Genomic DNA, 24,175 nt, shown 5'->3' on the forward strand with positions numbered 1-24,175 from the left:
AGGCCGTTGGGCGAAGTACCTTTGACACGGTCAGTTTTATAAGGACTAAAGATGATCAATGGGCTAGTCCTTATCTTGATACAACCTTGCAAGAAAGGAGCGTTGAGATCATCCAGGTAAGGGTTCACAGAGGGCTTGGAGGTGACTTTGCTGTTTGGGCGCCATCACCTAATGGTAAGTTTTAGCTAAAGTCTGCCTGGAATGTGATTCGAAAATGTGGTGATAGGGTTGAATGGTGTAATTTGGTGTGGTTCTCACACTCCCAACCTAGGTTCTCCTTTATAACATGGCTGCCTGTAATGGACTCCTTATCGACACGAAGCAAGCTTCTTCATTGGGGTCTTGTTGTTGATTCCACTTGTGTTCTGTGTCAGAAGGAGGCGGAGACCATTGACCATCTCTTCTTTCATTGTGACTTCTCGGCTGCAATCTGGAGGAAGGTTCTGGGGTTAAACGGTTTTGAGAGGGATCCTTTGGCTACATGGAAGGAGGAGATCCAGTGGTTGACGTTGCACTTTGGGGGGAACACTCTTGTTTCAAGTGTTAGAAAGTTTTCCTTTGTGGCGACGGTTTATCGTATTTGGCTGGAGCGAAATACTAGAGTTCATCAACAAGTGTCTTTAACCTCAGATTCGGTATTGCACCAAATTGTCATGGACACAAGGCTGCGTTTCTCTGAGGTTGATGGTGGTGTGATGGACAGCAGTAGCAACAGAGGTTTTTTCAGTCGATAGGGTATGGTTGTCTCTTTCTCTAACCCCACTCCGCTTGCTTATGTTTGGCCTTTCCCCCCCCTCCCCCCCGTGGTTGGATTGCAATTAACTATGATGGCTCTGTCAAACACGGGATGGGTGGCTATGGTGCGATTGGAAGGGATCCAAGAGGTAGGCCTGTTTTCGCATTGGCTGGAGGGCTACAAAATCGTGATGTTATACACATGGAACTTTGTGCTATAAAGGCTGGTTTATTGAAGGCTAGAGCCATGCAAATACAGCAGGTGCAGGTGCGTTCGGACTCTAAGGTGGCAGTGCAAATGATTGTGGGAACGTTCCAACCACATTGGGAATTCCTATGGTTACTTGAGGAGATTCGGAGTTTACGTGATAGTTTTCGCAGTTGTAGCTTTAATCACCATGTTAGAGAGATTAATGGTTGTGCAGATTTCTTAGCAGGTATTGTACACCATGTAGAAGAGGTTGATTTTAGTATTTCTGGTCTTCTTGAAGCACTTTCCACTCATATTAGGAATGATGCTTCGGGTATGACATATTATAGGTTGTAAGTTCGTTATATATTTACTAATATAAGCTCCTTTTAACCAAATCGAATAATAGTCGATTGTTCCTGGTTCAGAGGTCCAGCTTGACAACCGTCTATCTGGGACCGACCACCTACAAGTCCAAATAAGCTCGACCTTTCAAGGCCATGTTCATTTGTTAATCTAATCCAAACCCAAAAAGGCAAGGCCCAAAAGACCAAAAGAGCCCTGACTTTGGTGGTTTTTTAGTAGAGTAATTCCACTTATTAATACTTTCTACTTCGTAGAATCCCAACAATGCAATAATGAACATTCTTTCCACCAACGCTGCTTTAGACTTTTAGAGTTCATTTTTAAGCATGGTCCGTCTAGAGCTCCATTGTTTAGAGATAAATGTCTCATTAGTCCATTTAAGACGTGTCTAAGATCCATTGAATTTGATCAATGGTAATTCGATTAAATAACATTACTTAATTGATCGTTTATAAATGGGACCATGCCTAACTTCTGAGGACCAATTATTTAAACGGACTGACCTAGATGCAAGATCCAAAAGTTGGGGGAGGGGAGGTGACACCGATTCGGCCCAATCGATATATGAGATGTTAAAATGATTAAAACCCAAAAAAAAGAAGAAAAAAATCGATATTTTGAGAGAGAAAACGATATGATCGAACCCCCGTGACAGTCGATCCCTACCTAATAATAAGATTTTCAAAATCTTTTGATTGATCCATTAATTAATTTATAATAAATAAAACATCTTATCGTTTTCTTCTTCACATGACACCACGGCTTCCCGAGGAGGATCCATTGTAGTGGCAAGCCACATGGGGCCTATTGACTCTCATGCTGGCTGGGACACCGTTTCCGAGACCCAATATATAATAATAAATTAATATGCCCCAGCCCAGCCCGGCCCAGCCCACTACCGTTAATGGTTAATTTTAGAACCTAATTAGCTATATATATATATATATATATATATATATATATTATAGAGTATAAACCTACACCCTAAGCGGGATGGAGGATGCTGTTGGTTTTTAACTTTTGAAGCCAATTCCAAGTTTCCAACACACAAATGCGTGGTTTTACTTTTAATATCCTAATAATAAATAATAAATAAATACTTCCAATTAATTACTTGAATTTTGTGCTCACTCGCTCATGCCCTCCCCAACCCAACAAATCTCACTAGAATTACGTTTTAACAAAAACAACCTCTCTAGACTCTAGCTGGGGCTACTTAAGTTTCAAATGAGGACAGCCCGAAACCCTAAACAAATAGTAAAGCCAGCCGTCTTTGATCCTTGATATCATTAATGTATTAAAATATAAAATGTTAAATCAATGCTTCCATGGAGTAGTTTTTTGAGAATTGTATTGGGTTTCCGTTCTCCCCCTTTTTGAATTTGATAACGGAAATTGGACAAAGGCAAGTGATTAAAAGATAATTTTTCTTTTCTTTTCTTTTCTTTTCCTGCCAACCAATCACACCTACCGATGTTAAAGTGAAAGTTTCCGTCATGTGAAAGTTTTTGTTGACCCATGGAGAAGGAAAAATCAATACTCTAAGGGAATTAATTATAGTGATTTGACCTTTTAAGTAATTAAATTTCTGTGTCAACAGAAACTCTCCATTCCCTAATTAATATATGTACACTCCTCTCTACTCAAATTAGACGGACGGACAGATGTCACTGGTAAAAGGGATTCCTCTTTATCGCTAAATTAACTAATTAAAAAACAGACGGACAGATGGCAGGCACTGGTAAAAGGATGAAAGAAAACCAGATCCTTATTTAAATCCTAAATTAACTAACCCTAACCCTCACCCGACCGTAAGTAAGTATAATAAACTATTCAATTTCTTTCTCAAAGGAAGATGGGGTTTTTTCTTCTCATCTCACGATAAGGTTTTAATATTAATAACAAATAAAATTGAAAATATTTGATTAGTTTAATAGTTTTATTTTTGGGTAAAAAGTTTAATATTTAATGTAGCTTATATGTTTCACTACGACAATACAATGCATTAATAACGGGTGCATTTTCTCACCAAAATGCGAACTGAGAAATTGTATTGTTCTTTTGATTATCTCATGTTTTATTCTTAAAAGTTATTTAATGTAAAAAATTTTAAAAAAAAATTATTTTAAAATAATTTATTATTAAAAATTATACACTTTTTCATATAAAATTGTAGGATTTACCATCCTTGGAAAAAAATGTTAAGGTAAAAAAAAAAACAAAAAAAGGAAGATTTCCCTATTAATAACTCAAAGCTGAATTAACACACACATGATCTAACTTGAATACCGAGTCACAATTCACAATTTACTACCCCGACCAATTGCTCATTCATGTATATGAAATTGCACTGGGGACACAGACACTTGGGGGTGGGCGAAATGATCAGCCCGCCCCCCTAAAGGACCAAAATGACCACACCATCCCGCCCCATTAGTCTTGGACTCTTGGCGCAACTTGTACCCCCTTGCCCTCTCAGGCAGAGAACAGTGCCCCTTAAATTTATTTCTGTTTTTTTTTTTTTGGTTAAAACCCCTTAACTTTTATTTCACTTTCCTTCCCTTTCCTTTACTTGCAACATCGGCATTATGATTTTGACCAGCCCAAATCATTCCTTATTTGGTTATTAAATTTCACTTTCTTTTGCATCAAATTCTTTTAAATTAAAAAAAAATAATCACTTTTAAAAAGTATTATTACTAAATACAATAAAAAATTTAAGTGGTTTATACACTCATGTTAGATAATGCTTACAAATACATTCATTTTATGTTTAAAAATTTTCACGTCCCAACCCTTTAATCCCCCTTACAATCAAACGGAGCAATAATTTTTAAATTGGACCTGCTGAATTGGACCATATATATTGACCCAACCCAATAAGAGATGCCTGGCCTAGACCTAATAATGTTTTTTTTTTTTTTTTTTTGGGTAAAGCCCTGATAATATATTGTCTTCCACAAAAGACTTAGATTTTGGGCCTTTTTATTTGTGTGCGTTGGACTTTTTTTTTACCCGCGGGGCGGGGGGGGAGGGGTATGTCCGTATGTGTGAAGGAACTTGGTTTTTGTTGGGCTTCTATAAATCCAGTTTTCGGAAGAAAACATTCTTACGATCTTTTATGGTAATAATAAATTAGGTGGTTTGGATCCATCTGGTAGCTCATTAATGGATCTAAAAGCTTTACAACAAGCCCAGTTCAATGTATAGAATATGGGCTTCTCTAACTTACAACCCACTATGAATGTATAATGCTTATATCCATACACTTCACTGCTTGTTCAAGTTCATAATGCCACCCGTGCAATCTAGTCACATTTAATTACCTTGGTCTATTAGCATCAAAAAGAAAAAGAAGGAAAGTAAATAAAAAAAAAAGGATAAATTACACCTGAGGCACCTTATGTCTAGGGTATCTAGATTTAATTTACCTAAAGCTTAAGGGTTGGGTAGGATGTGCTTACCATGCCTAAGCTTGATGGAGGTCTTGGGATTCGAGACCCGGTTATCCAAAATGATGCTTTTGTTGATTAAGTTGGGGTGCCAACTTTTAAACAAACCAAATTTCTTGTGGGCACGATTAGTGAGAAGCATCTACTTTCATAATGGTGAGTTCCTCTTGGCGCAATTAGGGGTGAAACCGTCATGGGGTTGGAGGAGTATCTTGAAAGGTAGAAATATTTTGGAGAAAGGAACTGTTGGGTGGTGGCCAATAGCATCTCCATTCAAATCTGGAATGACCCATGGGTGCCAGAGCTTTTAGGATATTAAAGTCACTCCCTCAGGCTTCCAGATTATATTAACTAGTGGGTGGAGGACCTTATTTCCCTGGGTGCGCAATGGAGAGTGGAGAAATTGAGGAGGCTTTTCCATTGTATTGAGGTAGAGTTTATCCTTAAGATCCCTCTTAGTTTGGAAGGTGGGTAGGACCATCTATGCTGGGGTCCCCATCCTAAAGGCGCTTTCTCAGTTAGATCGACTTATAGATTGGCTTATTCCTTGACCCCCCCCTAGTCAAACTTAGCTAAGAGAATTTCTAACATTCCTAAGTTTGTTTGGAACATAATTTGGAAGTCTAAGAGTCCTCCCAAAGTCTAGTCTTTTCTCTGAAAAGCCTGCTTGAATGCTTTAGGAGTTTTGGTGAACCTCAAGAGAAAAAATATTGTAGCTTCTGAGCTGTGTCTGGAATGTGGGGATGTGATTGAGACGGTGTAGCATGCACTTCTTGAGTGTCCGTTGGCACAACATGCCTGGTATGCTTCGTGTGTGACTATGAGATCTGTTTCCAACCCTCTAGTGCCCTTTGTTGATTGGTTTCTTAAATGAGATAGAGTTCCTAGATTGACAAAAAAGAGACAATAGAGGTGCTTCACTTCTCATGCGTTTGTTGTTAGGGAGATTTGGAAGATGAGGAACAATATGCTTTAAAGTATTTATATATTCTCCCTTTTGGCTTTTGGATTTCCAATGTTAATAGAAATGTGGAGGAAACTCTCTTGTTGATTCCTGGTGCTACTCCATCTCCTTGAAGTTTAGCACCCCCTCTTGCTCCCTTAGCTGATCTAGTGGAGACCGTCCTTGTGTTTTTGGATGCAGCTGTTTTTGAAAGATCGAAAGCCTCAGGGTTGGATTGCATTACTTTGATAGGAAATCGAGAGTTGTGCTTGATAGCGTCTGACCAAGCGGCACTTTCTTCTGCTGTGGTGGATGAGGCTTTGGCACTTAGGTTGGTAATGATCTCCGCTTTCCAAGCCGGTTTCCGCCATGCTGCATTCCGTTTGGACTGCCTCTCCCTGATTCACTGCTTGTAGACAGGATCTTCCCTTCGTCCGGTGGAGATCTCCGTTGTGTTGAAGACATAAAGCTTCTTCAAGCTAGATTTGCTTTTTATAGATTCTGTCATGTTTATAGCACATATAATGTATTGGCTCATTCTATTGCTAAATGGGTGGTTGGTTATCCTTATAAGGGTTCTTGGGTCTCCTCGATTTTTTAGGAGTTGTTAGATATTGTAATTCGACTTCTTCCCCCCTCAGGGGGTTAATTTATTTGGCCCCCTTTGATGGGTCTATGCAAAAAATAAATAAATAAAAAACTATGAAACCTATTTTTTAGGATATCTATGTTTAAGGTGTCTCCTGTTTTTTTTTTTATCTTTTATTTTTTATTTTTTTTGCGTTTGGGGTGCACTAAGTACAAGGAATAATGAGGATATATCGCCTATGATCAATCACAATGCGAGTACTTCTACTCACTCTTTGATTAATTTGATATTCTAAATGTAACATGTTCTATTTGGATCTGTGCAGGATACTGTAATAGCTTCTTGAACACATCTGGAAGGGTTTATGGCCTTTTGTTTCAGAGTATTTTTGTTTTGATTGAGTTGGATAATTTTTTGACAAACAATTCCATTGAGGTTGAAGCTAATGGCATTCTTAAAGGATTAAAAGTTGCCTATAGCTCAGGATGGACTGATATTCGTATTTGGAACTCTTCTCAAGCTCTGCAAGGCATGATTCTGGTGTCTTTCACAAATCCATGGCTTCGGAACTCTACTCATATCTTCTCACAAATTTCTTATTTTGTTCAATCCAGAGGGTTTTTTTTTGTGATGATGTCGATAATAGTGTTTGTTCTTTGTTTCCCCCCTCTCCCCCAAAGGTTAGCCATTAAGGCTAGTAGTGCTAAGTTAACAATATCGGTTTCTGGATCCTTAGACGATGTCATATCTCTTCTTAATTAGTGCTTTTGTTTTCTCATAAAAAAAATTACAAGCAATTTTAGTATACATTAACAGATAATGATGAAATTATCAAATGTTTTTTTTTTTTTTTTTTTGGTAAACAAATTACCAAATGTTAAGTTTACCGTATATCTATAAGAAATATTCTAATTAAAGGAATGGTTCAACATTACCTTTTTTTTTTTTTTTATACATATTTTTAACCTCTAATTTGGATCATGGTTGTTCAATTGCATTTTAAATCCATTACAAAGACGATGGCATAAGCATCGATCTAAAACTCTAAATTACTATAATTAGAAGGATGTAGTTCAATCATTATTATACTTTAGGAGTTTTAAACCGTTGATTTGCATCATAACTATATATTTTACATTTTGAATAATAGTAAACACAACAATAAAGTCTGATGTATAATCAGATTATCATAACCATACAATTAATTACATGGATGAAATGCTGAAGTCACGCCAATATCGCTAATCGAGTGTCAATCCAATCCAATATAAATACAAGATCATAAACTGGTTACCAGAAAGTAAGTTTAAGGTTACACAGGAGAATCACAAAAAATTGTCAACTTCAATCTTCATAAAAATCATGGCCCGTGTTGGAACTTAGGGGCCTATCCAAACAATAGCTGATTAGACCTGTGATATCCACTTAAGGACTAATGGTCCATGGAACTGTCTGACATGTTTCTAAAATTCTTTTCTTGTCCCCTTTTTGTTCTTTATTTTTTATTCTTTTTTGTGGTAGGACCCTTTTTGTTCGTCCCAATAGTAAAAGGCTTCCAAAAGTTTGGGACATCAAGGGCATCCAAGCATTTGGTTCGGACTCATGAATTGAACCTTGAATAAATGGTTCCCACTAACACATGGGTCAAAATATCCGTATCGATTCTATATAGTGTTTCAAAAACCCGAAAATCTGGATCATATCCAGCCGATTCCGATTTAATTCGTCGCTGAATTGAATAATAGTTTCCAACTAACATATAAGGTTTAAAATCCCAGAATCAGGATTTCAATTGGTCTCGTCTAGTGTTTAAACATCCTAACTTTAGTTTTCCTACAAAATCGGCCCAAGTTGGATCAGCTATAATTGAGATCCGGATCAGTCCGCTACAGAGTTTAAACATCCCAGAATCGGCTGTGATTTTAAAATTCCAAGTCAAAACAGTCTGATCTGCCATGATACGGCCTATCCGTATAACTAACAATATCAATATCGGTGATCACCGATATTGGTTGGTGCCAATAACGTGCACTAAAACCCTAATCAAGACTGAGGATTGGTGAGGAATCAGCCAAAATCAGCCCAAATTTGCCTTAACCCCAGTTTTTGTACAAGGATTGGCCAAGCCGGATCAGCCAAAATCGGAATCGGTCTTCGCCAATTCCAATCCAAATCCATAGATCCGACCAATCTGATCTGGAATTTTAATTTCTATACTAACAGCAGCAACCACTAGGTGTGACTTACTGGGTTTTGTTTATTGGAATCGTAGAAGAAGGTCATTATTTGAATTTGAACCAGAGATCCCAACTTAGAGTTTAAGGGGATTTTATTTTTTGGGGGGGGAAGGGGGGGGGGGAACCAATTAGAGTTTAAATGATATACATATATATTTTTCCGTAATGCATATACATGGGGTTATATAAGGTTGGTCTATAAGGGCCAAGGCCCAGGTGCACGTACTAAAACCCTAATTAGTTCCAAAAAAATAAAATCCCCTTACTTGGGATCTCATCTCTGGTTGAAATTGAATGCTTAATTATGGAAAAAAAATGTGAAACATAACTTAAACCTTAATTAGTTCTTAAACTCTAAAGGTTGGGGTCTTATCTTGAATCCGAAATTGAATACTTAATAAATAATACACCCCAACTGAACTGTCAATGCAATTGAAACCTTTTTTTTCATTCAACCTTTTTTTCTGAATGAAATACAAGAAAGTTATCCTAAGTTTGACAGGTAAGTATGTAATGTAATGCCCTCCTCCTTGGATTCCAACCAACCAACCAACTAACCAGACTGCACGGATGATTGAATTAAAGTTCGTCCAATAGAAAGGAGAAAAAAGTTTTTCAAGAATCATTAATTTATTTATTTTGTAGAAAAACTAAAGCATTATATCAAAGGGAAATATCGATGGCTAAGAAATTTGAAAGTTATTCTAGGTTTGATCATGAGCCATTCATTCATTCATTAAATACCCTAATAATAAATGCATCCCAAATAGTATTACCTATAAAAGGAGAGAAGAAGCACAACACTAGAGCAACAAATCAAAGGAAATCACAGCTCCTCATCTACCTTTTTCACTCACTCTCCTTTAAAAACTATGTTACTAATTTTTCTTTCTTTTTATTTAGTTGTTTTTCGGACTTCTTGTTTTAATTCTCTCTGATGATTTCACTCTCTGTTCTTCCTAAAACCCTAGCCTTTTTGTTTCTTGAGTTTTCTGCTTTTGTGGGTATTAGGGTTTTTGGTTTCTTCACTTGATTCTTCATGGATCTTGATCAAGCAAAATTGTTCGTGGGAGGAATCTCTTGGGAAACCAGTGAAGAAACTTTGCAAGATCACTTCAACAAGTATGGGGATGTCGTGGAGTCTGTTATAATGAGAGACAAGAATACTGGGAGTGCAAGAGGTTTTGGGTTTGTTCTATTCTCAGATCCATCAGTTGCTGATAAAGCGCTTCAAGACAAGCATGTCATACTAGGAAGAACGGTTAGTTCGTACTTAAAACTGTTACTCACAATTTCGACTCACCAACATCTTTGTTACTCCTGTATATTTTCTTTAAATTTAATAAAACTTTTTTACTCCAAACAAAAAAGATAAAAATTTCAGTATTAATGGTCTTTTTCCCCTCTTTGTTTCTGTGGGTTGTGTTGTTTTTCTTTTGTTTGTTCAAAAATTTCAATAGGTAGAGGTGAAAAAAGCGGTACCCAGAGGTGACCAACACCATCATCCTCACCAACAACAGACTAAAGGTTCAAGTAGGAACAGTAGTAATGACGGCAATGGCAATCAGTTTAGAACTAAGAAGATTTTTGTAGGGGGTTTATCTTCTAGCCTAACCGAGGAGGAGTTTAAGAGCTACTTTGAGAAGTTTGGTAGGATTACAGATGTTGTCGTTATGTATGACAGTGTAACCCACAGACCCAGAGGTTTTGGGTTCATAACCTTCGATTCCGAAGAAGCCGTGGAGAGTGTGATGCAGAAAAACTTCCATGAGTTGAATGATAAATTCGTGGAGGTCAAGAGGGCTGTGCCCAAAGATGGGAATAGCAGTGGTAACGGCAACGGTACTAATACTAATACGAGAGCAGGTGGTGGAAGAGGGTCTCTATGTGGTAGTTACCGAGGTGTAGTTCACCCATCTTACAGCCCCAGGTATTGGATGTTCCCTGGTTATACCCCTCCACCCCTTCCTGGGTTTGGAGGTATTGGAGGCTACCCTTATGGAGCAAACACATATGGAGGAGGGTACTCTATTGGAGGATACAGTGGAATTGGTTATGGCACACCTCCAATTGCCGTCCCTAGGAGTCCTTGGTATGGCCCAGCCATGGTTGGTGCTAGGCAGAGTCCAGTTCTGTATGGAGATTCTGCAATCTATCCTGGCTACATGAATGGTGGAGTTGGTGGGGTCTTGGGGATGACAGCTGGTGATCATCTTGGGATTATTAGGCCTGCTGCAAATGGGAAGTGGAATCAGGGCATTGGCGGTGATACACAGGTGCCTGCCAACACAATGCCACCACAAAATGATGGTGGAAAGTTGGAGGATGATCCCACAGGTTTCAGTGGAAGCAATGGTGCTGGTACAGTCAAGCAGAACAAGAGGGGACCTGATGGACGGCATAGTTCTTGTCCTATCACTAATGCTAGTTGAATTCTTTGTATGTCTTTAACAATCATTTGAGGTCAGTAAATTTTTATACAAGTAGACTTGAGCTTCTCACTTTCAATCTTTGGATGTTTGCTTCTTTGTTTAAAGTTATCCTCTATGTGTGTCATTCATTTCATCGTGCAATTTCCTCATGTAATATATTCGTCAGTGAAGTCCAAATTATTGCCCTGTAGTCACTTTTCAATAAGCTTTGGTGGCAATGAGAAATTTGGTGAACTAGCTGAAGTGTTACGTGATGGTTATTCCAGTTAGTCATGGCAATGCATTATTTCCTATTTACATTGGTTTTTTAGACTGGGTATTAAACGTTGTTAAGTGAGCCCTTAATTTCGGACTTATTCTATATTGTGATAGAGTTCTCCATCTTGGACTTTGGAGCTGATAAAATCCATGACAAGAATATCTAGTTTCCGCCTAGTTAATCTATCAGGTTGAGCCTGCAATTTCTGACTAGAAATTCAGTCCCTTACTTTCTTATTATTGTCCTATGAATTCTGTCACTCTTTTTTGTATCATCTGCGCCTGTTGGGTAGGAGGAGTTTCCATTTCTGTTGTCTCCCCCCATTGTAGGACTTGTGACGCTTGAAGTAGACTTAGCAAGATAGTTCACGAGATCAATGCTTGGTCGCATGGTCTCTACACCAGCTTCTGGGCCAATGGGGGAGCCTGTCTGGGTATCCACCCAGGGGGCAGGGGTGTCATTTCATAGTACCCTGTGAGAGAGCATAGCGGATGCCACCAAGCAGGGATCTTTTTTCCATCTATATATATGTATATATATATATATATTATGGCTTATTTGACTGTTTCCCTTTTCAAGCTCATCAACTTATTGGTCCCTACCTCCTCCATGTTGCAAGTGGTACTGTTATGCAATTGTTGAAATTTCCTTTGGGATACAAACAGTACCTTCTATATGCAGATCTATCTTTACGTCATTTATCAACTGGTTGTAAGTTTTATCATATTTCCCAATTCATCCAGTCCTTTTGGATTTTCAAATATCATACAGGTTTTGGAGTATGATACTTCTACAGCCCAACTATGACGTATCCCAACTGCTTGGTTGCATAAATCCTATCCAACATTCCACTTTCTTTAGGTTTGTATCTTCAGTTAATCTGATAATGAATTCACCTGCATGGGAGGAGGGAGGAGGTTGGTGGTTGGTTGTCAACAAGTATTGGGACCTTTTCTATTCTCTTCTGCATTTTTTGTCACCTGTGATGCAGCAAGTAGATGCACAGAGTTAAAATCATTTGATGATCACAACCTCTGTAAACATTATCTGCTATACCTGATCTGTTAAATTTGTTGCCTATTGGTTCTTTTCCCGTGCCAGAATTGGCTCTCCGCCAATTAGTTTCCTTTTTTACATAGAAGACTGATACTCCCCCTAAAAAGAGAAGAGGGGGGGGGGGGGGGGGGAGGGGCAACAATCTTATTTGGTCGTAGGGAAAAGTGAACCAGAATGATTGATGAGGAAAGTACTACTGCTCTCTCGCTCTTTGTGACAAAGGCAACTTTTGATTTTCTATTCATTTTCTCCCTTTCAGTTTTTATTGCTCAAGCTATTTTTGTATGGCTTCTTCATTTCTATGTGATATTTAGGCAAAAGGATATGAACTAATAAGCCATTGTGTGTGAAATTAATTTTGGGCAGCAGATTTGTTGATTATAAGAGGGCTTACTATAGCAAGTATTTGCATGACAACTGCTAAAAACAACATAATTATTATAGACATTACGGACATTCATCTGCCTGTTGCCTTGTCGAAGTATCTCATATCCATTTCACTTATTAGTGTGTCATCATGTCTATGTCCTTGTTATGTAAATTATAAGCCCATTACAATTACTATGGCGACTTCTGAGACCGATATGTTTGTATGTTTATTATAAAATGTAATAACTACCATTGAGATACCTGATGTGTTTGTTACCTGGAGTTGTGGTTCACAAAGACATATTTGCTCCATTTAATCTTCAGAGATCAGAGTCCAATTCTTGAGCAAGGATTTTCATCTGGCATCTCTTTGTTTTCTACTTTGTGTTAAAAGGATCAGAAAACTTGCACCAAGGAGGCAAGTACGTCAATTAGATATACCAAGTACCGAATCTAATCTCTCTACCTCCTGGAAAATTTTGCCGGCTTAGGAGAGCAAGGACAAATTCGTTGTTTCAGTTTGGATTTCATTCACTGTCTCCTTTGCTTCAGAGATTGCTCTGTGATCAAATATTTCATCCAAAAAATATCTAAGTTAGTTCTCTAGTTGTTCTTGATAACAGCCTCTCTGATTCAAACATCACAAGCTCATTATGAATGCTGTCATTACGCGTCTTTATGAAATTATTTACTTTGTATTTGGCATTTGTTTGGTTGTGTTTTCACCTAATCTGACCTAAAAAATTAAATTGTTCTAGGATAGAATTGTTGTGTAAATGTCTATAGAAAACCAGAGCCAAACTTGGCTATGGCCCCTTAAAAAAGTGGAATCTGTATAGAGTTAGAGTGAACTTAATAATCAGGTTTCCCTAACCAGCCGTGCTGCTGACACCTTCCCCATGATACGATGGTTTGCCAAAAATTAACTAACAGACCAACATGAGCAAAATATCCGACCTGACCTCTTTTGGGAATCATGGTGATCGAGATGTGGGTCTCAAGGAAGCAACCCAGGTTAGCTTAAAATCTTGAGCTAAAAATCTACTTTTGGGCTGCATTATGAGTGGTATGTTCGCAGGAAAATATTATGATATAGGGAGGGCCGGAGGGGGTTCTCGGAGCAAGCGTCATTGGGAGCGCATCATTGAGACATTGAGGTGTGACAAAACGGTATCGTACATAACAGTGTAGAGGGGCCTTTAGAGTGGGGAATGTTTTCCATGTCTTGTGACACTAGCTTTCCCATTGGTGTAGTGTCATGGGAAGTGCTTCCCACACTGGACTCGGGGGAAACATAATAAGGAAGGGGTTTGCCGCAGGGCTGTGTGGCCTCTGTCCCATCATGGGGTCAATGGTATTGCGTGCATGAGCATCGAAGGGGAGGGGGAGAGGAGGGGAGTCGGGGGATTGTTAGCACTTATCTTTCTCTTCACATGAAATGACCTCACTGTTCTTCAACTTCCGATATCATTTTATTGCACCTCATTGGTACACTCCCTTTTGCCATTTGCTTAGAGAACCCTCTCCCTAATATACATTCCCCTCGCCATCTAGGAAGGAAGATACATCCCTTCTTTAAACTGTTGATTGGAGATTTCCTTTTTGCACAACTACTCTTGAAGTGGCAGAGAACGACCACTGATCACTCCATTTATTTGTCTATTTTTTTTTGGGTTTTTTTCATGTACCCCCCCCCTAAGGTTTGATGTGATTATGAAAAATTCCTTAGTTTTGAAAAATTCTGCGTGCCCCCCCCCCCGTGAGGTTCTTAACAATTAACGGATACCTCCATTCCGTAAGTCTAAGGCCTGATTTGGTATGATTTCTATTTCAATTTCAGGGGGTGATTTCTATTTTTGAAATTGTTTGGTTTGATTTTTGCACCTTATTTCAATGAAATAGAAATTCTAAAATAGTTGATGAGTTGTTTTAGAATTTCTATTTCATTTGATTTAGCACTCTTGCTCTTGAATGAACACATGGTTAATTTCAGGGGCAAAGTAGTAATTTCATGTTAAAAATAAAACAGCACCCTTCTTCTCCTAATGGTCTCACCATCACCACCCCACTCCCACTATTGCCACCGCCACCACTACCCCACCCCCACCACTACTACTCTGTTATCACCACTACCTTGCCATCACCACCACCGCCATCACCACCTCCGCCACCACTGTCATTGCCATCGCTACCGTCGCCACCACCACCATTGCCATTGCCACCACCACCACGCCCACTACTTCCACGTCACCACTACCCTGCCACCACCATCACCACCACCACTACCCCGCCGCCACCACCACCATCCTTCCCAAAGAGATATAGAGAATCTATTCTTAGAATTTGAACTATCAAATGGATTTTTTTTATTCTTGAAATATTTCATATTGATACAACCAAAACAATTTCAATTTTTTGACAAAAAATTTATTTGTTGATTATTTCAAGAAATTAATCCAAAATTGAAATAAAAATCATACCAAATCAGGCCTTAAAATCAAGGAATGAATTGACAAAAATGCACTTATAAGAAAATTTTAAAAAAGACATGCAACTGGAGGTATCCTTGTAGGGAACCAGACAGGATAAAAATTCGTGGAGTAGTTATGGTACACTGGAGAGAATGGGGTAATAGTAAGAATACCCGAGCAGCAGGGGAGGAAGGAGAAGCGAACCAGACGGCTCCAAGTGGAGCAACGGTAATGGAGAGTCCTTTTGGTGCCAGTAACTGGTCTATCCTTCCCAGTATCGCCATTGCCGCAAATGCTCCTGCCATTAATGCCATACAGTTGAGATAAGAGGGCAAACTTTTTTTTTCATTCTGCTAATAAATCAACTTCAACAAAAAACCGACAAGGTCCACAAAGGAAAAGATGGAGTTCTTGTGGATCAAAAAATTGTGTGTGTGATCTTGTGTGGTGGAAAACTGAGATAAGAATAGAGAATAGAGATAGAGCTCTGTCTAGAAATTGGGATTGGAGATCGAGGTTTGCCTGCGGAAAGCCATAAGACGTCGCTGAGGGAGAGGGCGGGAGTTCCTTTCTGATCAGGTTTCCAGGAGTCCCACAGTGAAGGGGAAGCCGCTACCTTACTTGAAGCTTCTGTCACCAGAGATGGACATGATGTTGATGTTGATGTTGTTGATTTAATACTCCATGGATTCATCCCCTTCTTCCAAACCATCTTTTTCCATTGCTTATCTCTGCTATCGTACTTGTTTTTTATGTTGATGAAGCTTCTGTGGTTGCCCAATTGCAGAATGTAAGAGCAGGAAATGTGGTATGAAGGCGAGATGTGATAATGCCGCCATGATCAGTATAAGTAACTGCAGCGAAATTCGTGGGATTTACTCCTCCAACCAGTTCATCAAATTTTCATCACCCAATGGTGTTCCCTACAAAGATACTTGCAATTCATCTTCCCCAAATGGATGAGTTGTAGATTTTTATTTTTTTTTTTCTTATAAGGGCATTTTTATTAGTTCACTCCTTAAAAGGGATATGTGAAAAAAACTTTTTTTTTTTTTTTAATTGAATATTTATTTGTCTATTAATCTCTTAATTTTCTACGGCTTTGTGGGGACTCATTTCTCCATTCATTCATATTCATCTTATTCATCTGAGATTAAAACATACTAACAATATGGGTCATTTTATCCCCTAACAAGTAGCATAAGTAGAACTCACTTTTCCTTAAGCCATGATGGAGGAGGAATTTCTTCGGATGGTCATCATTATGTTAGGATGAGTGTTGAAGAAAGTGGAGAACATTTCAGACCTTCAATATAGAAGGGGGAGAAATATTCGTGCGTAAATGAAAATCTCTCTCATTTTATATTTTTATTATTATTTTTTTAAGGAAAATTATAGTACCAATGGCGCTTTCTCACTGCTATGGTTGCAGCTCTCATATGGTGGAGAAATGCTAAGATTTACAGTATAATGATAGATAAGTTGTTCAGGGGATCATTAAATTTCTTCTAATGCTCCGATTCTGTGAGATTACTTGGAAAAAACTCTGTTTTGTGGGATGGCAGAGATTAACCAGGATTATTGGAAATAGGGATACATGTTTGGCATGCGCCTACTACACTAGCCCAAAATTACCCTTAGATTCTTATTGATTCATACGGATGAATACGCATATTAATACGGTAATTAATGAAACATTAAAATCCAAGGATTACCCTTGGATTCTTTTTTCATTCTCATGATTTATATATTTTTAGGGCCTAAGTGCCTACCACACTAGCCCATTTCAATTGTGCTAGCAGAGTAGCAGCAATTGTGACCGATCAATAACTGACCGTTTATTACTCAATTAATCTGTTTAAAGCCCATTCAGTTTAATTGTAGCCTGTTTAAGCATCATTTATAGTCCGATTCATTAATTAGCCTGAGTATAGCCTGATTATCTTGAGCCGATTATGGACCAACAATCGACCGACCAAATAATAATGTGTCCCATACCTTGGCCTAGGAAGCCTAATGACCTAAATGGGCGTAAATGGTGCATGGCTTAAATTGGTGGGATCTATTGGGTACGACCAGGTTGACACCCTAAATAATTATTAGTAACTACTAGCAGTATTCAACAAAAAAAAAAAAAAAAAAACTACTAGCAGTCGCCTTGCAAAGAGTAGGATTAGCTAAGGGTGTCAATTTCATAAAATTATATTGGAACATCCCATTAATAAACGAGATGGTATTAGGATCTGATTTTCGTATCGAATAAAAAATGAGGTTGGATTCCCAATGGTAGCAATACGAAATACCGATTCGGTACCAGATGGAACCGGAGCTATCGGTATTTTTTCAAAGGGTATATTTCATGTTCTTGTGTTTTAGTTTTATAATTATAGTTTGATGTATTTGAGTGGTATTTTCTCTTATGAAAGTTTTAGCTAACGACCTTTAGTTTGATTTCTATAAACATATTTAGTGATGGCATAAAACCACATACGGGCTTAATTATTTCGTACTCATTAATCCTTAATTGTTATTTTGAAAAGTTTACATGTGATCCTAGGGAGTTTGAAGAAGCAAAACCATAAAATTTAGGGAAAATTTTATGGACACCCCCTAAAAGTATCCAATATAATTGAAACTGATCATATTTTGGCAAAATATCAAACTTCCCCCTAATGTTAAGCAAAGGAACCACCCCACCAAAGATAAAATGTCGATTTTACCCTCCTAGTATCATCCAAAGTTTAAAATGACTATTTTACCCCTTAGTAAGTTTTAGGGAAAATTTACTAGGAAATACCATATTCTTCCCTGAGCGTGAAGAACAGCTTTCTTCAAGCTCTGTTCTCCGACGATCATTTAATCCAGACTAGGTCGCTGCCTGCATCGGCCACAAGGAAGAGCTTTTGAGGTGGGGTTCTGATCCTGAAATCCACTAAGTATTGGCTTGATTCAGTGGAAGCTCCAGAACAACAGGCACCTTTAGACCTTTGCGACTCTATAAGGCCGAGAATAGGGGAGAGACGACAAGAATCAAAGTGGAGAGATTGAGAGGGGGAACGAAATGGGCTTCTGTGGAGCAATCTTAGTTTCAAGTATTCGTTTGGAGTGCTGCCATTGGCTTGGCTGTTAGAGAGATTGGCGAAGCAGAGGAGGAGAACCAAAGAGAGAAGAAAAGTTTGTAACAAAGAAACCCATACCACCATTGTTGCCTTTAGAGAAGAAAATAAGAGAGAAACCAGAAAAAAGAAAAAAAATAAAGAGAGCAGACAAAGAGGTTGTCCTCCTTAACCGAATGGAACTTTTAGCAATTTGGGGAAGAAGGAGAGCCATAAGGTGTTGTTATCGAGTTGATCGGTGGCGTTGAGATTGAAGTTTTTCTGGTATTGTTTGAGAGCAGATTCGAGGGTGTCGTCCAAGGTGTTTGTGAAATTGGAAGAATAATTTGAGGAAGAACCAGAGCAGCAGTGGCAAGTGCTTCCACATTGCGATTCCTCAAAAAAGTAGCAGAAGAACAGTCCCGGAAGAGTTGAAAGGGTCTTCGTCGTCACCGTTGGTGTCGCCCACAGCAGTGGGAGAAGGGAGAGAAGAGAGGTTAGATGTGACAAGTAGAGAGGGGGTTTTTCCTTCTTTGTCTTCCAAGCTTGGAGATGGGTTCAGCAATGGCGGAGGTCACCGTCTACAGCCCAGCTATGGAGATGAGTTCCATCGTCTTCTTCCTTCAGCCCTAGCCGGTAAAACGATGAACTGTTTTGTTTATTCCTTAAGGGGTATTATGGTAATTTATTCATTCTAAGGGTAATTTGGCCATTATGATAAATTTAACAGCAATTTAACCTCAAAAACCTAACGCAGTGGACTAAGTTCATATATCTTCATAAAATAAGGGTAGTTTGTGTCTTTTTGCCAAAATACGATAAGTTTCAGCTATATTGGATACTTTTAGGGGTGTCCGTGAAATTTTCCCTAAAATTTCTTATGTTTCCTTATTTTAGTTGCTTTCTAAAGCAAGGAATAACGTATATCTTATAATAGTGAAAAGATCCAGAATAGCTGAAGCCTGAAGGGATAGACATCCCACTTACAACGTTGTGTCCTAGTGGACCCTCAATGTGAAAGATGCGGGAAGGAGGTGGAGTCGATAGATCATATCTTGATCCGCTGCACATTTGCTTGGGTAGTTTGGTTTGGGTCTTCCCTCTCTCTTAAGCTCCCTCGAGGTAATGAGTTCACTATTGCTAGATGGATTGAGGATTAGGAGAAAATTCATTGGCTTGGAAAGGAGTATAAATCTGCTGTGGGCCTATCGAGCTTTATTGTTTGGTACCTGTGGAGGGTTAGAAACGACATGAAGTTTGGTAAGTGAAAATGGTCTCCAAGAAAGCTTATTGAAGCTGTCCAACAAGCTTTCTCTGAATTTACATTGAACCAATTTCCTCCTACAATTTCAGCCTTCTCTTCCTGGAATGCTCTCAGTTTCAAAGCCTTGGGAGGCTCCTGCTCAGCCTTTTCTTAAACTAAACTGTGATGCCTTTCCGAAATCATGAAGGGATACCACTCATTGCAGTATCTGAGGTAATCATATTTACAGAAATTTCAGATGGGGAGTCCTTAGCTATTCGAAGTGGAATCTTAGGAAAGCATATCGTTGGGGTTTGAGTCCCTCATTATTGAATCCGATAACAAGGGGGTTATATCATACCTCCTAGATCCACAAACACGTCCCCATGTCTCTCCAACCAATCATTTTTTTTGTTTTGATGATAAAAAACATATTATAAAATTACAAAGAGTAAAACGTATTTACATCATAGAGAAAGGGGGGGATAGCAGATCTATTAGTAATAGAGAAAATAGCTAGACAGCTCAGAGTTCGGGACCACATATTGTTCTTGTACTTAAACTGTACAGTTGAGAAGTTGGAGATTAGTTCACCTAGTTCAAAAAAAGTAGGGATGATGTGCCAAGGAACAGTATTTTTATCCTGTTTGGCTACCAAAAGGCTGTGTAGATTCCGGTTATTGATCCATATTTCTTTCAGCTGGATTTTGTCAGTCTCAGCGTGTTTCCACCCCTGCAAGATTCCAAGTAGCTCAGCCTTCATTTCACCGGTTGAAACAACAAATCCTGCAAATGTTAAAACACTCTGGCCATCAAGCAAAAAGAAGTAAACCCATCCTATTAGGCCTACAGATGGTTCAGAAAGACCTGCGCAGCATAAAACAGGTAAGTTTATTTCATGGTTAGTGCTTGAGGAGGCATCAAAATTATTGTGCATGCTGGTGAGAGGATCTATCAATTGATTGTGTAAGAGTGGTGGTGTTAAATTGAGATCTATAATCCATCTGAAAACATTTGAGAGGATAGGGGTAGGGTCTGCTGTTGCCAGGCCATGAATTACTTTGTTTCTTACAACCCAAATAAAATAACATGTTATAATAAAAATAGAAAAAAACTACGAAGCTGTTGGTTTGCCCATGGTTATTGATTGAAAGAGGGAAGCACAAAGCAATGCCAAACTAGAGCTGCTTAGGTGCTCAGGTCTGAGTCCGAGGGGTCCGTAGGCCCAGATACACTTAGTCCATTCACAAGATAGAAAGAGATGCCAGTGGGATTCATCACGAGCACCATAGAAAACACATGTAGGCTCGATCGATGTCCACTTTGAGAGAGTGGCCTTGACAGGTAAACCTGCATTCAAGACACGCCAAAAAAACAGTTTAAATTTCGGATGAATATTTAGTTTCCAGAAAAAACGCCACCACTTGGAGACAAGGGGCCTGGTATGAAAAAGTGAAGTTAAATGTTTAACCGCAAGTCGGGTGGAGAAGCTTCCATCTTTGGTAAGGGAGCATCTCCAACAATCCATAGAATCTGAAATTCTTAATTTAGAGATCTCATGGTTGAAACAGTTAGGCAGCAGATTTGAAAATGAAACAGAATTCCATTGTTGATTAGTGGTGACATCACTTACCAGGTTGAAGGATCTATTATGAAGACTTAAAGGTAAACAGTGCCCCGGGATTGTTGGTACCCATGGGTCATACCAGCAGTGGGTATCGTGACCATTGCCGATCTTTCTCCACACTATTTTCTTGAGGTCTGGTAATACAAAAGCAATACTGTTCCATATCCAAGTCCCTTTTGTCCTTCTAACACTTGGGTTGAAAATGGAGGTTTTAGGGAAGTATTTTGCCTTGAGTACTTTAGCCCAAAGGGAGGATTCTTCATTTATAAGTCTCCAACCAAGTTTGGTGACGAGTGCTTTGTTGTGGATATGGGATTTACGGAGTCCTAATCCTCTCAAGGGCATAGGGGTGCAGATTTTATCCCACCCAATAAGATGTACTTTATGTGTATTTGGAATCTCTAGTCCAAAGAGTAAAATCTAGATTGGGCATTCGGAAAGCTAACTGCCTTTCCTATGCTGGAAGGTGTGTGTTAATACAATCTGTTCTTGCCTCAATACCCTCTTACCTGATATCATGTTTCCTCTTTCCCCAAAAAACATGTTCTTCTTTAGACTCCATTTACCTCAAATTTTGGAATAATGACCCTCCAACCAATCATTTAGGACATTAGGTACATCAACAATTTTGTACCCAATTGTAAGTTCAGCTTTATTTTTAGGGAGTTCAATAGTGTTGCAGATTCTTTAGCCTAGAAGGCCTCAACTATTCAATGTTCGATTATTTGGCCAAATTCCACTCCTTGGTTGGTGGAATCATGTATTTCTCCCTTCAGGTGTTCTACACTTTTTGTTTATTAGAATCCTCTTTATGGGGAAAAAAAATTCCCATTATAAACCATTAAAGTTCTTCTAGAACTGTTTAAGAATCTATAACTAAATGGGATGGTACTGGAAGTGGCACCTTTGGTACCAGTACTGGAAACCCATAGGATTAGGGATTATCGATCCGTGGATACCTACATGGCAAAAAAAAAATACAAATGAGGTACATCCATCGTGAAACGAATAAGTGATGGAAAATTATCACTTTCAATTCTCTGCCCGGCCTAGTTTACCTAGTGCCTATAATAAGGGGGTGGACCCCACCTGAGCAGTGTTCAGACAGAGGTAGGGTGGTCATTGCCCCCCCTTTATTAGAGGCATTGGGGAACTGGGCCGGGCAGGGAATTAGAGGGGACAAAGATCCATAAACGATAAGCCCTTAGCCCCACAAAAATTATCTCCTGCAATTCTCTACCCGGTCCATTTCCCCAAGTCCCTCTAATAGGGGGTGGAACCCATCAGGGCAGGGGGTAGGGTGGTCATTTTCACTGAGAGGAATTGCAGAAAATGAACAGGCAGGGAACTGAAGGAGATAAAGATCCGTGGGTAAACATGTTCGTTTGTGCCAAGTACCCAAGCTCCAGTCCCAGGAGGAATTCTATTTAACAGCAGAAGAAAGAAGAAGTCCCTGCTCGCCTCTTCCCCGATTCCCAAAATCCGATTGGACCGAAGCTAACTCTCTTCTCTCATCCTAAACCAAGCTTTGCTTTCAGAAGAAAACTTAGATGGAGTCTCGCTGTGACAAATGCTGAGGGAGGTGGCAACTCATCTTATACGGCAAACCAGAATTTACAGAGCACCGCAACCCGTTCATCTCCTTCCAGCAATGACCAAATTGTTTTTGTCGGCGAGGAAAGCGTTACTATGGAAGGTGTGATTCGGTTCGATAAACACGATGAGTCTTCGCAATTGAATAAATGGGGGTGGGTCGACTATCTGCTCGTTCCGTTCCGTTCTGTTTGTTTTCTGTGTTTTATTCACTTCTCTTTCCTTTTAAGGGGTTTTGAAGATATCATTTGTTTCCTCATTGTTATGTTCCAGTTGTGTTGCTCTGCTTGCTGGTGGGGATGTTTTAGCTTTACTCTTGATCGGTGCTATTGGAAGATTTAACAATGGGCTTTGTTATGAAGAGAGAAAGGAAGAAGAACGAAGAAGAAAATGGAAGAACAGAAGTTGAATCTTTTCTTGTTTTATTCCTCTGTAATCAGGTATATTTAAAGCCAAACAAGACCGTAGTTCAAGAATGCAGTCCCTCTCGCAACTAAGTAACAGAGTTACTAACCACACAACTAATCTAACTGAATTTCTAACCAAATCCCTTACAACACACGTGGTTTTTAACCAATTTCTTACAGCAGCAACAGGTGGTCCTTCAATCTCTTACAGCAACACGTGGTCCTTGGTCCAGGCTGGAGCTCGTTTGGTTCACACTTCTCTCCCTCTTCTGCTGGCTTGGTTCCAACTGGCCCTGTTTATTAACAACTGGATCTTGAGCATTCACAACTAACTCTGTTGTGTTAATTGGTATTTGCATCGTCATATCATTCCCTAACCCATCAAAAGCAACCTTGCCCTCAAGGTTGATAGTAGGAAACCTGGAAAGAAAATGCTCCTAGTCCTCCCAAGATGCATCTTCCATAGGCAAATCCTCCCACTGGACCAGAACCTGGGGGATCAATCTGCCACTACGGATGACTTGTCGGGTAGCCAACACAACAATTGGTAGGTGAACTGGTTGTTGATTGAAACTCAGCTTAGGTAGGGAGCTGGTACCCTCTTTAGGCATAGTTCCCAGAAAGGGTTTGAGCATGGAAATGTGAAATACAGGATGTATTTTACTATAGGTAGGCAGTTCTAATTGATAAGCCACGGTTCCAATTCTCTTAAGTACTGGAAATGGCCCATAGAATCGTCTACCAAGCTTATGGTTGCTCCTCAAAGCTAGCGATAGCTGTCTATAGGGTTGTAATTTGAGTAACACCAAATCCTCCTTTTTAAATGTCAGGTCCCTACGATGTGTATCAGCAGCTTTCTTCATGGTTGCTTGCGCTTTTAGTAAGTTCTTCTTCAGCTCTTGAAGAATGGCAGTCCCATCAGTCAAGTCATGGTCCAACGCCTCAAGCCTACTAGAGCCGGAAATATAATCATGTAGTGCAGGAGGAAGTCTGCCATATAGGGCTTGGAATGGGGTCATACCAATTGCTGTATGAAAGGAAGTGTTATACCAAAGTTCTGCCCAACTCAAATACTTGAACCATTGCACAGGTTTCTCATGCACAAAACATC

The 24,175-nt window shown here is 39.2% G+C and overlaps 3 protein-coding genes and 1 long non-coding RNA gene across 4 annotated transcripts; 3 read left to right on the forward strand and 1 right to left on the reverse strand.

Moving 5' to 3' along the window:
• Nucleotides 1–299: 299 nt before the first annotated feature.
• LOC122658147 lies at nucleotides 300–734 on the forward strand. Its single transcript, XM_043853054.1, has one exon. The coding sequence runs from the start codon at nucleotides 300–302 to the stop codon at nucleotides 732–734; it is 435 nt and encodes a 144-aa protein (XP_043708989.1).
• Nucleotides 735–9,342: 8,608 nt separating this feature from the next.
• On the forward strand, nucleotides 9,343–11,192 carry LOC122660093 (heterogeneous nuclear ribonucleoprotein 1-like). Its single transcript, XM_043855270.1, has 2 exons — nucleotides 9,343–9,773; nucleotides 9,973–11,192. Exons 1-2 carry the CDS (start codon nucleotides 9,552–9,554, stop codon nucleotides 10,942–10,944), a joined length of 1,194 nt encoding a protein of 397 aa, XP_043711205.1. The 5' UTR covers nucleotides 9,343–9,551; the 3' UTR covers nucleotides 10,945–11,192.
• Nucleotides 11,193–11,297: 105 nt separating this feature from the next.
• Nucleotides 11,298–12,024, reverse strand: LOC122660444. Its single transcript, XR_006332690.1, has 2 exons — nucleotides 11,897–12,024; nucleotides 11,298–11,478 (listed from the first exon to the last, which is right to left on the reverse strand). It is a non-coding gene; the product is annotated as an uncharacterized LOC122660444 (long non-coding RNA).
• An 8,265-nt stretch (nucleotides 12,025–20,289) lies between these two features.
• Nucleotides 20,290–23,066, forward strand: LOC122658148. Its single transcript, XM_043853055.1, has 3 exons — nucleotides 20,290–20,322; nucleotides 22,499–22,812; nucleotides 22,931–23,066. Exons 1-3 carry the CDS (start codon nucleotides 20,290–20,292, stop codon nucleotides 23,064–23,066), a joined length of 483 nt encoding a protein of 160 aa, XP_043708990.1.
• Nucleotides 23,067–24,175: the final 1,109 nt, after the last annotated feature.

Source organism: Telopea speciosissima, chromosome 4 (genome assembly GCF_018873765.1).
Source record: "Telopea speciosissima isolate NSW1024214 ecotype Mountain lineage chromosome 4, Tspe_v1, whole genome shotgun sequence".
Taxonomy (NCBI): Eukaryota; Viridiplantae; Streptophyta; class Magnoliopsida; order Proteales; family Proteaceae; genus Telopea; species Telopea speciosissima.